Source organism: Polyodon spathula, chromosome 4, assembly GCF_017654505.1.
Source record: "Polyodon spathula isolate WHYD16114869_AA chromosome 4, ASM1765450v1, whole genome shotgun sequence".
Taxonomy (NCBI): Eukaryota; Metazoa; Chordata; class Actinopteri; order Acipenseriformes; family Polyodontidae; genus Polyodon; species Polyodon spathula.
Window position 1 is genome coordinate 4,250,584 of NC_054537.1, and position 12,703 is coordinate 4,263,286.

The window sequence follows — 12,703 nt, forward strand, 5'->3', positions numbered from 1 at the left end:
TAAGATCAGTATGTGCCCATGGATGCCGGCACATTTATTATTATTATTATTAAGTGGATTTCCTGAGCTATAACTTGAGGTACAATAAATGTACACACGTTTGCAAAAGGTTAGTGCGTCTGAAGACTGCATTTTGATAAGCCTGCAGACCGTACAATATTTGTTGCACGCGATGCTAAACATTCATCTACCAACACCAGCTTCGCATTTTTCTAAGAAAAAAAAAGCCACTATTGCCTAAAAAAAAAAAAAAGTAAACGCTAGCAACTCTTTGCACCGCCGCTAGAGTTCTCCTCGTCTTAAATGTGTTCAGTCTGCGATCACTGTGTTTACTCTCCATAGCTCTAAACTGTGGATAGAGATAATCATTTAGACACAAGGAAAACTCTTCCGGGAATACAAATGTAACACATTTACCAAACACACACGGGTTTTACAGAACCGCCAGTTAGTGAAACGCGCATCCCCAACGAAGGTAAGGCTTTTGTATTGTAAATATGTGACTCTAAAATAAAACCCAGAGAGAGACGTGCTTCGGTTTTATGCGACGAGGACCTGAACATGGCGCCTGGCGTCTCTCAACTACTGAGCAAAATATCAACGAACGACGGTTTAAAATCTATACAGTCATGGTCAGTTTTAATGGTTCTTTGGAAAACTTCGGTAGACTATCACACAGAACTGGATTTTAAACAGTCTCATGTTGCGGAATTTTTACAAGTAAACATGTGTTGGCAATTAATCATTCGCACCATTTATTATCCTACAGTTAATAGCCATACCCCAGCTGTGTGATGTTTTCTACTGAGGCAGTACAGTATATCATGTATGTAACGCTAATATTTAACTTTAGAAGAGGACGTGCATACCCATGTGCATTTTAAAAAGATGTGTTGATTCTGATTCTCACAGTAAAGAAAGATTGCGGAAGTGGCCTGGAAATGTAGAGATCCACGGACATTCCTGGACACTCTATCCGGGAAACAGATCAACACGCAGTAGGAAAGGGCGAAACAGCTGGCGTTTCATTGACTAGACATCATTGTTCTGTACTTTTTGGTGCCTCCATTTTTAAGATACATTTTGTACACTCTCTGAAATCTAGATTAATGTGGTGAAAAAAGCGTCGTGTATTCCGATGTCGGTGATTTTCGTTTTTTTAACTACCGTTTCTTGGATTTGCGGTGTTGAATGCCACATAATGTAATGACACACTAAGAACTTAATTAAAAAAAAAAAAAAATAACAACAACAATAATGGCAGTTTTTATTTTGCATTTGTAGTTCTTACAGATGCGTAGTGTAAATACAACAATTTAATAAACACAGTGCTATGTATAGTGTATGGGAGCAGTAATGTAATGAAAATGGGCGTTTGTGGTTGCCAGTCATCAGTGAGCACGTTGTCTGTGTTACCAGGTCAGTCACATCCACCAAGAACAATACGATGAAGAGTCGGGGCTCCTTATTTGGTTGGTTCTGAGGTAGTTTATAGCATATTAAAAACAGTTGGTCACATTAATTGTATGCTGCAGCAGCTTTTGTTCCAGTGATAAGTTTAAATCATTTTTCTATATGATGCACTTGTTGTTTTTTCTTTATGGTTTTGAAACAAGAACACAATCTTCACTAGAAAGACCCCTATACTTTAATGATAGCTGAGGAAACAAGGTCGTACAAAATCCAGATTGGTTTGACATCACTAACCAAACAAATTAATTGGGATATTTTGTGTAAAATTTGCCAAATATCTTAATTGCAAGTGTGCAGATTTATGTTCCAGATTATAAACGCATTTTATACACATTAAGGATTGTCACTAGAGTCTACTGTACAGTAAATGCAACATGACATACTAATTAGGAGTCCCTACTAAATTAATTTTAGAGCTGTGTTTTTTTTATTCTTTAAGATTATCTGAATCATTTACTTTTTTAAACTGTTCCAGATGGCATTTAAAGTAAGACTGGAGATGCAGGATGATATACCTGTTCTACTACAGATAATTAATTGAATAAAAGGCTTTAGTGGAAGTTGTCTAGACTGCATTCCTGTTGTGGGGAGATTATACATCTGTTCTTAAGTGATAGCTTCATGTTCTCTCTCTCTCTCTCTCTCTCTCTCTCTCTCTATATATACACACACACACACAGTGCCTTGCAAAAGTATTCAGACCCCTGACCAATTCTCTCATATTACTGAATTACAAATGGTACATTTAAATTTCGCTCTGTTCGATATTTTATTTTAAAACACTGAAACTCAAAATAAATTATTGTAAGGTGGCATTGGTTTTATGTTGGGAAATATTTTTAAGAAAAATAAAAAACTGAAATATCTTGCTTGCATAAGTATTCAACCCCCACACATTAATATTTGGTAGAGCCACCTTTTGCTGCAATAACAGCTTTAAGTCTTTTGGGGTAAGTATGTACAAGCTTTGCACACAGTGTCGGAGTGATTTTGGCCCATTCTTCTTGGCAGATTTTCTCCAGGTTCAGATTGGATGGACAACGCTTGTGGACATCAGTTTTCAAATAGTGCCACAGATTATCAATGGAAGAGAACAGGACTTTGACTGGACAACTGTAGGACATGCACCTGTTTGTTCTTGAGCCACTCGAATGTTTGCTTGGGATCATTGTCTTGCTGAAAGGTGAATTTCCTCCCAAGCTTCAGTTTTTTAGCGGACTGAAGCAGATTCTCTTGCAGTGTTTTCCTGTATTTTGCTCCATCCATTCTTCCTTCAATTGTAACAAGATGCCCAGTCCCAGCTGATGAGAAGCATCCCCACAGCATGATGCTGCCACCACCATACTTCACTGTAGGGATGGTGTGTCTTGAGGCATGGGCAGTGTTAGGTTTGCACCACACATATCGCTTTGAGTTTTGGCAAAAAAACTTTATCTTGGTCTCATCTGACCACAAAACCTTTTCCTACATCGCAGCTGGGTCACTCTCATGCTTTCTGGCAAACTCCAGATGTGCTTTCAGATGGTACTTTTTGAGTAACGGCTTCTTTCTTGCCACCCTCCCATACAGGCCAGTGTTATGCAGAGCTCTTGATATGGTTGACTGGTGCACCATTACTCCACTCCCAGCCACTGAACTCTGTAGCTCCTTCAAAGTGATTGTTGGACTCTCTGTGGCTTCTCTCACAAGTCTCCTTCTTGTTTGAGTGGTGAGTTTTGAGGGACGCCCTTTTCTTGGCAGTGCCTGGGTGGTGTGATGCAGCTTCCACTTCCTGACTATTGATCCAACTGTGCTCACTGGGATATCCAAAGACTTGGATATTATTTTGTACCCTTCCCCTAATCTGTGCATTTGTATTACTTTATCTCTAACTTCTGTAGAATGCTCTTCGGTCTTCATTTTCCTTCAGATTCACAGCCTTACCAATGATCCTTCAACAGTGGGGTTTTTATCCAGAAAATATGACAGCAACTTTAATGGTTCACAGGTGGAGGCCAATGGTAAGGTAACTGTGTCCTCGTTTGGGCAAATTCTTTCATCGGTGCAAACTGAGAGCTTCCACAGCACAGGGGTTGAATACTTATGCAAGCAAGAAATTTCAGTTTTTTTATTTTTCTTAATATTTCCCAACATAAAACCAATGTCACCTTACAATAATTGATTCTGAGTTTCAGTGTTTAAAAATAAAATATCAAACAGAACAAAATTTCAATGTACCATTTGTAATTCGGTAATATGAGAGAATTGGTCAGGGGTCTGAATACTTTTGCAAGGCACTGTGTGTGTATATATATATATATATATATATATATATATATATATATATATATATATATATATATATATATATATATATATATATATACACACACACTAACAGAAATCCTGTGCTTTAATTCTAAACTGATGTAGACACGAATGGCATTCATTTAGAGTAGCTGCTGTGTGTGTTTTCCCATTTATGATACAAAGCAAATAATTAAGTGAATACAAAGCCAAGAGGACTAATAAAATACCCAAGCAGTCACCACAGAGTACAGTACTGTACGTCTACATTGTTTTATGTGCTAATCCAGTCATCCAGCACTGACAGCACTACTGTACAGCACTAAAAAAATAAAATCTTGGCAAGCTACAATTTCTTATTTTAGGCAAATAATTCCCAGTACGGTTAATAATGATTTTGTAAATAATCCCCTTAATTTAAGGAAATAAAATTGCATATTTTGAAAAAAAATGCCTTGCATTATCTTGGCAAGATATTTGCTCTTATTTCAGTAGTTTTGTTTGCAAACAGTGTTTGAGTTGATTTGTACTGAAAAAAATAAGAGCAGAAATCTGTTTTTAGTTATTCGAATTCCTGGTCTCTTGTTTTGAGAGGTGTTTTTTTTAAGCGCTTTTAAGGTTAGCGATTGCTTTTGAAATAAGCTTATTTTTGTTATTTAAGAATCTTATTAAGCTATCCATCTTGCTCTATTGGCAGATCATTTCTTGCACTTTTTTTATGTTCAAATTTGAAGGTGGTGATTTTTGCAGTAGTAAGTTTGTGGATGACTCTGAATCGGAGGGCTGAAGCCTTGTTTTTAAGTTAGCTAGGAAAGCCTTGGTTGATGTAAAGGACATCAACCCCTGCAGCACTGTCCCCATAACCCCATGCTGGGGTGCTGGTGGAGCTCTGGCTTTGAAGGAAGTGACCAAGCCACCCGTTGAGCCCCAGCACCATTTTCTGCAGATTTTCAGAGGAGAGCCAGCGCCTAAGTACTGACCTAGACCCCGTCTAGCTTGTAGTTCTGAAATTCGAGGAGGGCAGTTATGACTGCAGACTACTGTTCAAGTGACGTGGGTCAAAGCTGTATCACAGAAGCTTACTGTACATCGTGTACGGATCAACCCAAGTCTAGTTCATGAAGCATTGTCCACTGTAATAGTCTTTTGTTTCTGTCAGTATATTCTGTGGGAAAACTTCAAAAACCAGACCTTCTGTACAAGTTTCTGTGAGATTCAAATGCACAATGTGTTCAATGTTAACAGCATGGCTCCAGTTCGAACTGCTGATTTGTGTGATCTTAATACTAAGAGATAGATATTAACAGAGAGCATAGTCTCTCATGAATATGTTACAGCTGCAGACAGGTGGTGAGGCACTTTGCCAAGGGGCATTTGAGAAGCTACTGTCTGTGTACGTCTGTCACAAAGGCGTTCATAAAAAATAAATAAATAAAAAGAAAAGCATTCAGTTTTTCCAAATGGATCAACTTACTTATTTGAAAGAATCAATTGGTCGCCTCTAAATAGGAAATGTGGGTATTTGTGCAGGTCTTTTGTCACGGCTCACTTTCCGTGGATAAGGCAACTCTGCTCTTAGCAGCTGGATACCATATTTTTATGCTGCAAATGAGCAGATGTCTGATAACCAAGAGAAACACTTGAGTCACAGGTGGCTTTATTAAAACTGTTTAAGAAGGGAACGTGCAATATCCAGCTGCTTACTGTCCTCATGCTGAAATGTGTCCGCTTCCCCTGTGCTGCAGCTGGGGTCCTGCGGCATGTTGCATTGTACAGCATGCTTACTCTCCTGCTGTCATTCCTGGGTGTTTGTTCATTGTGATCTGCTGCTACAGTAGAATATCCTCAGATACTCTGCACAGTGGAAATGGCTGTATCAGCTTAGGCTCCCGACTCCACTGTCAAATACATTACTTGTACTGCATACAGCAATTTAGGTTTTAAAAACTATTTTTAGCTTGGGCAATGTACTCATGTAATACCGTGATAATAATGCTGTAGCACCACGGTCACTTTAAAGAGATTGCATTGTACAATTACAACCCAAGGGGCTGGAATTTGGATGTATTGTATTACTCTAGGTCAAGAAAAGGCTTTTAAACATTACGCAGACCTCTTTCTTTAAAGAGACTTTCAGAGAATGTGTTACTGTGATACAGTACTGTTCGTTGCTCCTTCTATTCTCAAAGTTTTTCTAGTGATTCCTGGTATATTTTTAAAGCTGCTCTCTGCTGGATCAGGGGTGTGGAACCGCCCTGGTCTTGACTGTACTGTAACTTGTTAATGACTTGCGTCTCTAAAATCATGAGGTGCCAGCATTTGTAAGCAATCACCTCCTATTAAATTAGCTTTTAATCCGCAGTATCAGATTTATTTCGGGTGTAATCCAACCAGTAATAAAGTAAGGCCCTGTCCACACTACATAACCGATCTCGAGAACCGTACTCAGAAAAGTTTTTAATGAATCCAGCTCAACCCGTCCACACCTAAGTACCGTTTCATGATTAGTCGGGCTTAATGCTTACAAACACTATTAGAATAGCCTGGTTACAGTTCCTAGCAGCGCAAGGACTGTGGGACTTGATATGACATCATCCCACCATGTACTGTGTTTTATGTTTACAACCCAGCAAATATGGAGCCTGTGTTGATGGAAGACAGTGCTTCGCAGCATGAATGTTATGGTTTTGTTTCTTAAACACAAGGTGCATTTGATTATAATGAGTGTGTTTTGTTCTGAACTCTGAAGTTCTCCTTGACCGATTTCATTGTTCCAGATAAATTCTTAGACAACTGGCTGCTGAGAGTGATCAGGCAGCTATTTTGAAAGCTCACTCTCTGACAGGCATAAAATACAGTAACCACATTGTGAAGAGAAAATGAGCTTCTTGAAGATTTAAAATGCATAACTTTAGACCCATTAAAAAAAAGACTGGCACAAGAAAAGCATGCATATTTTAATGTGTAGCATGGGTTCTAGAACTTGCTGCTGTGCTGTAGATACAGGTAATACAAATGAAATCCCTTAAAGATTCGCGGTTCAATAAAGACCGCAGCATGATGTTCTGTAGTGTTTTCAGGTTAAGTAAATTGTCAAACACTGGCAGCACTTCAGGGTTACTGATGAACAGCATGTACAGTTTTTCTAAACTGTGCACAGCCTCTATAATAGGAGGCGTCTTTAACATAAATGGCATTGTGACTTTTGACATTAAGCTCTGCATCTGCCCGCTGCAGGGAAATAAAATGGGCGTCCCCAGTTTATTCCATGATTGGTCTGGGCAGCCAAACTTGTTCTATTATGTAAACCGAACACATATTAGAAGTCATTAACTCTATTAAAAAACAGCCGAAAACGATATTAATGTGCTTAATCTGTTTATATAGAACCTGTAGTGGTTTAAACATTTACAATGCTTTGTGGACATTTTGAGTGCAAGATCTACACTCTATTCATTTAGAAGTGTGGTGGCTGCTAATACTGTACAGCTATGGCCAGTTTTGCATCCTCCTATAGAATCGGCATATATTGCTTCATTAAAATAGAGTGAAACCAGCTAATAATGTTATGTTAACATATTGAATTACATAGTTTTCCCTTTATACTGACAAATAACAAAATGTGACATTTCAAACTCTACTACTGTTATGGCTTCCAGTAGACTTTTGCAGTGTCATTTTGTAGTTCATATGATTACATGAAGTCAAATAAAAGATCAAAATGATGTTTATGTTTTATTTTTTTTTATTTTTTTTTAATGAAGTCTCAGTCCTAATATTCTAGGTGATGCAACGTTTCTGGCCACAGCTCAGTGCAGTAGTAATGGGCGATTCTCACTTTTCCAAGTCAAGTCGATATTTGAAAATAATCCTGATTTTCGAATATCAGTTATTCTAATAACATCATTCTTAGGGAGAAAAACAGAAAAGGTTCCTGATTCAATGTTTTTTTTTTTTTTTTTTTATTATTTTATTATTATTATTATTATTATTATTATTATTATTATTATTTCTAATTAAAAACTAAAATAAAACTTTTTCAACAGCACTTTAAAACTTACAAAACATACATTATGCATTATATTGAGGTCAATAATAATAATCAATAACTAAAATTATTTTTATAATATTTTGTTTCATGTTGCCTATCTTACGTACAAGAAAGTTATTTGTAAAAAAATATATGTATTTAACCTGCTTCACTGACCAAACTAAAAATCAGAACAATAACAATTACATACAAGTGAAAGTCCCAGTAAAACAATACAATAACTTTTTGGGTAGCTCCCTTACAAATACATATTTATATCAAAATCCATGAAGCTTCTGTTTCGAGGGTGATTGATCTGACATGGGCTGACTTTATATTTACATTATTTCATATCCAATGCTTTTCTGTTGCGAAACGTCATGAATGAGGCTATTATGTATTTTTGAACTTGCAGTATTTAAACACTCGCGCACCTTCTTTCTCTGATGTTATAACAGAGTTCTGATGCTGCGCTCCCTGTATGTTTTGGTTCGTGACGCTGTTTTGGATGCATTATGGGAGCTTTACAGGAGGGTGGGTCTTGAGGTTCCCTTGACTACAGATCCCAGTGAGCTTCGGTGGTTGCCTGACACGAGTCACTGGGATCGAAAGTGGATGGAATGCGGAAATAACTTTTATGATGAGTGACCATAAAGACAAAGTTTTACAGTAATCGTTCGAAATTCTGCAGACTATTAATCGTTCAAAGTTGGTTTGTGTTTCATGTAATAATTGGAAATGAACCGTATTTCAGATTAATCGCTCATCACTACTGTATAGTGCTTTTCCATGGTGGCTCTGATTTTGTGGATTATACTTAAGGCCCTGTGAAAATCATTATTTTTACTTCTTAAGAATATTGTAAAGATCGCGCTATTGGGCTAATTTCACGATTTCCACGCATCCCGTGAAATCGCGATTTTGACAAGGCCCTAATTATACTACAATGTAACATACTTGTAGACCACATTTGCATGGTCGTGTCATGACTTTTTAATAGAGTTGGGTTGAGTTCACGCGCCACTACAGCTTGTCTTTGTGCATTGGCTTAACCCTGCACTTCCCTCATGGGGCTGCAGGCCAGCATGGTTCAGATTTACCGGATCCTCATCCAGAGTTTAATTCCCCTCCTGGGACTCTATTGTGTTCCAATAGTGCTTTACAGATTGTGATAGTGCCACCGCTCGCTAGTCAACACATTGACAGACACCAAGTACATTAACAGAATGCACCTGTGTTTTTGTTTTTCGTAGTCAGAATTTTGATAAAATAACAATTATCTACCTATTATGTGTTGATTTTTATCGTGGGTGAAACCAGGGTTAACATTCTAACAGACCAGGAGCCGACATTCTCCGTGACAGATTAAATTAGCATTTTATAGACACTGAATAAACTTAATGTCCTGTTAGGTCATTGCCTGTTATCTTATCAAATTGTAATGTTTAACAGTTATTTAATTTTACGTTTGGTCTATAAAATAAACTCCATACCTTTTAATTGTTACTTAACTGTACTGTAGGTACAGTATTTGTATTTCAGTACTGTCCAATAGGATATGTGTGGGCCTCATGCGTATCTACATGGGGTGGTACAAACCTCAGTCAAATGATTTCCCGCTTTGTGAAAGGTACTAATAATGTACGTGTTTAAAAAAACATACTGGTAATTATGTGCGTGTTCACTCAGGGTCGGTCAGGTAAACTGTAAGGTATCAGAAAAATGATATTGCATAAAAAAAAAAAAAAAAACTAGTAGCAAATTTACCAAAATGCTACCAAATGTACGTTAACCAAGCTCTATTTCCAGACCCTTGCTGGAACAAAATATTTATCATAAAATATACCAAAAAACTAGAAGTTGAAAAATGATTCTTAATTTTAATTTTTTTTTTTTTTTAATGTTCAACCTTTTTAGGAGGTAATTTTTCAACAATAGTTTTTTTTTTTTAAATAAATGATAACATTTGAAATAAATGTACCTGGGGTAAACTAAAGGGATTTGTTGTTCAGTTTAACATGAATTATTGAAACTAGTTTATTTTAATCAGCAAAACCAACTACTGGACATGGGAAAATAGTAACAACTGCAATGAAATGTGAACAGCCTGCATAACACCACAAGCATTGACTAATGAAGTGTATATAAAAATGAGCTTCTATATAAAAATAGTGTCACCGCCTAGTGTTTATAATGCAGATCTAGTAAATGTATAAAGGAATACAATTCAATTCTAACGTGCCTCGGATATAACGCTCCCACAGCATACCCCACAATTCCCTATACCGAGTACCCCAGACAAGAGCAACTGGGGGCAGCTCAAAAAGTTTGAGAAGCACTGCACCAGGGCGCATAGATACAAGCTACTGTGAGGGTGAACATGTGGTGTGTGACAGCACTATTTGTTCTGCTTTAATAAATGTGTAATCATGAAATATCTTGAAATACTTAATTTTTAGACCGTGAAATGCTGTAGACTAAGACTTATTTGTTTTCTTTTACAGAAATAAAAAAGCATTTTTAACGATACAGATAGATCCATTTTACTTCAGGTTTACAAACCATTCAGCCCTGATCAGCTGGAATGACACACACGTTTCTGTGCCCACTGTTGCTCGTGTGTTCTATAGGACAGCAAGCCAGCACGCGCTGCTTGAAACTACAGCACTGTGGACATTCCCTGACGAAGGGGAGAAGGAGTCAAGAAAGGGGTTAAAAAAAAAAGCTTAGTTACTTTTTAAATGTGTTTTATATGTACTTGATGCACTGAAATGTATTGTTGGACAGCTGCTCCTGTTAAACAGAGTTCCCAGCGTATACATAGACTCGCTGGTAGAATCTACTGTATACTTCTTATCTGTGAGTTACCTAAAGGTGTGCAGTACTTGCTTGTGTTTTGAAAGGCATTGCCCTACATTTTATTAGCATTGGGCCCACTGCTTCCTTGAGCATTCAAGTCCCTGATTCCTGACACACCCTATCAAGGAAGTGTCTAGGCAGTGTGGGTGTGTACAGTATGTGCAGCACCCAGCAAGCATACAGTAGATGGCTGTGTACCTCGGTAATAAAACGACCTTAGCCACGCACACATCAGGGAGGGGGGAAGACACTTACTGTAAGCCCATGAAAGGTAGGGAAATGGCTTTTAAATGCTAACTTTAGCAAGTACTGTAATGGACCATATCTGTTGGTGTTAAAAGTAGATTAAGTTTAAGAGTAACTAGAATACAACAGAAAGGATTTCAGCTGGCTGGCTCTAAACACTGTTGCAATTGCTCGTTGTCAATGTGGTGAGAACAGCTTTTCATCTACAGAGTAACAATGCTGGTACTATGCCTTTTCCTGTTTCTTTTGCTGCAGGTTAAATGAGTAGAGATACCATGTCACGTGTAGCAAAGAAAAGGCAGGCAGACCCCAAAGTGGTCCAGTATATATGGGCAGCCATTGAAGTCATCCGGAATCAGAAACAAATTGCAAACATGGACAGAATATCAAAGTAAGTTTTGGAATAACTACTTTTTTTTCCCTATACGCTTAATTTTCTCATCTCTAACAACTCATTGTGAAGGTGTTAAAATGAGGGGTTTTAATCAATCTTGACATCTTCTATCAACGAATGAATCTGTTGATCACGCCTGTTTGCTGGTGATATGAGATTGTATTGAAAGGGAATTACAAGTGATACCAGTGTGATGTAACTTTGCTTTCAAAAGTGAGGCGAAACAGTTTCTGCATCTGGGACATGCAAACAAATTATTCTTTTAGAGTTACATGAAGTAATACCATTAAAAATCAACATTAATTTCATTCAAGTTGGTGTTTTTAGATTGTGAAGGAGGGGGGTTTTCACAGCCATTGAGACCATAGACACCAGGAATGGTACCGTGATTGAGAAAGTTCACAATGAAAAGAAAAAAAAAACCAAACAGTTCTTTTCTACCGGGCTGTGCTTTCTCCTCTCTGCTTGAGATAACCCACAATGCATTGCGCACCAATGCTGTTTCATTTTCTGCTGGGTCCTAGTGGAGACCCTATAAAACTATAATACATTACTGTGAAATCCAAGTTTTAGTACTGCTGCAATGTGAGGGGGACAGTTCCCTGACGTTGAAAAAGTGAGGGGGGCATGGCCCCCCTGTAAATTGTATTACTCATAGGCGTAAAGTATTAACATAATGCTAATTTTCTGAAAATGTTTCATAATGTTCAGTATACATGTTTACTTGCATGTAATGTGATAGTTCGGAAATATTTGTTTACATGCAATTGGAAGTTCGCCAAAGTGAGTCATTTAAATGCTGTTTTTGGTATACCGTAAGCTTTTGAGTTTCAGACTAACAAAGGTAACTTACTGAGTGCTGTTTTATTCAGTTAACTGAAGAGAAATGTAATATATTCAGTTAACTGAAGAAAAAGAATTGTGTTGAATAAAGAGAACAATCATCTTACTTGCAACTACGATGATATGATAAATGTGTAGGTCTGCCGTGAAAGGAAAGCACCAATGAGCAAATGTTGCAGCTTCCAGTCTTTTTTTCTTCATTCTGAGATTTTGTGAAATATTGGGGATACCCTCCAGTTTTTCAAGATTTCTTTGTCACATACTGTTTTTAAAACCACACTCCGGTACACAAGAATAATCAATCAACTATTTTTATTTGACCAAAACCCAACTGTGTGATTTAATAATTAATCGATGAATACCCCCTAGTTAAAATCAATGTTAATTGCCTTTGTTACTGTAGCTAACAGAATAATTCAATGAATCTTACCTGTTTTGCACCGCCATTAGCTGCTGTAGTAGGTCACGGGTGTGCAGATTCATGCAGCGGAATTGGTGGAGCCCTGGCCCATAGGGTAGAGCGCCCTCAACTAAACCATAAACACCACTTCATCACCTATTCAATTACTGCC

The 12,703-nt window shown here is 37.5% G+C and overlaps 1 protein-coding gene across 3 annotated transcripts in view; it reads left to right on the plus strand.

Annotated features, from left to right (window-relative positions):
* Window positions 1–304: 304 nt before the first annotated feature.
* The window catches only part of LOC121314074 (zinc finger MYND domain-containing protein 11-like), a 46,769-nt gene continuing 34,370 nt past the window's right edge, over window positions 305–12,703 (plus strand). For 2 of the 3 annotated variants that reach the window (XM_041246896.1, XM_041246897.1), the window contains exons 1-2: window positions 305–475; window positions 11,150–11,285. In XM_041246896.1, the coding sequence (XP_041102830.1) occupies window positions 11,155–11,285 (131 nt within the window). In that variant the 5' untranslated portion in view covers window positions 305–475; window positions 11,150–11,154. The remainder of the gene's footprint in view (window positions 476–11,149; window positions 11,286–12,703) is intronic. The other variant, XM_041246898.1, reaches the window with a different exon arrangement.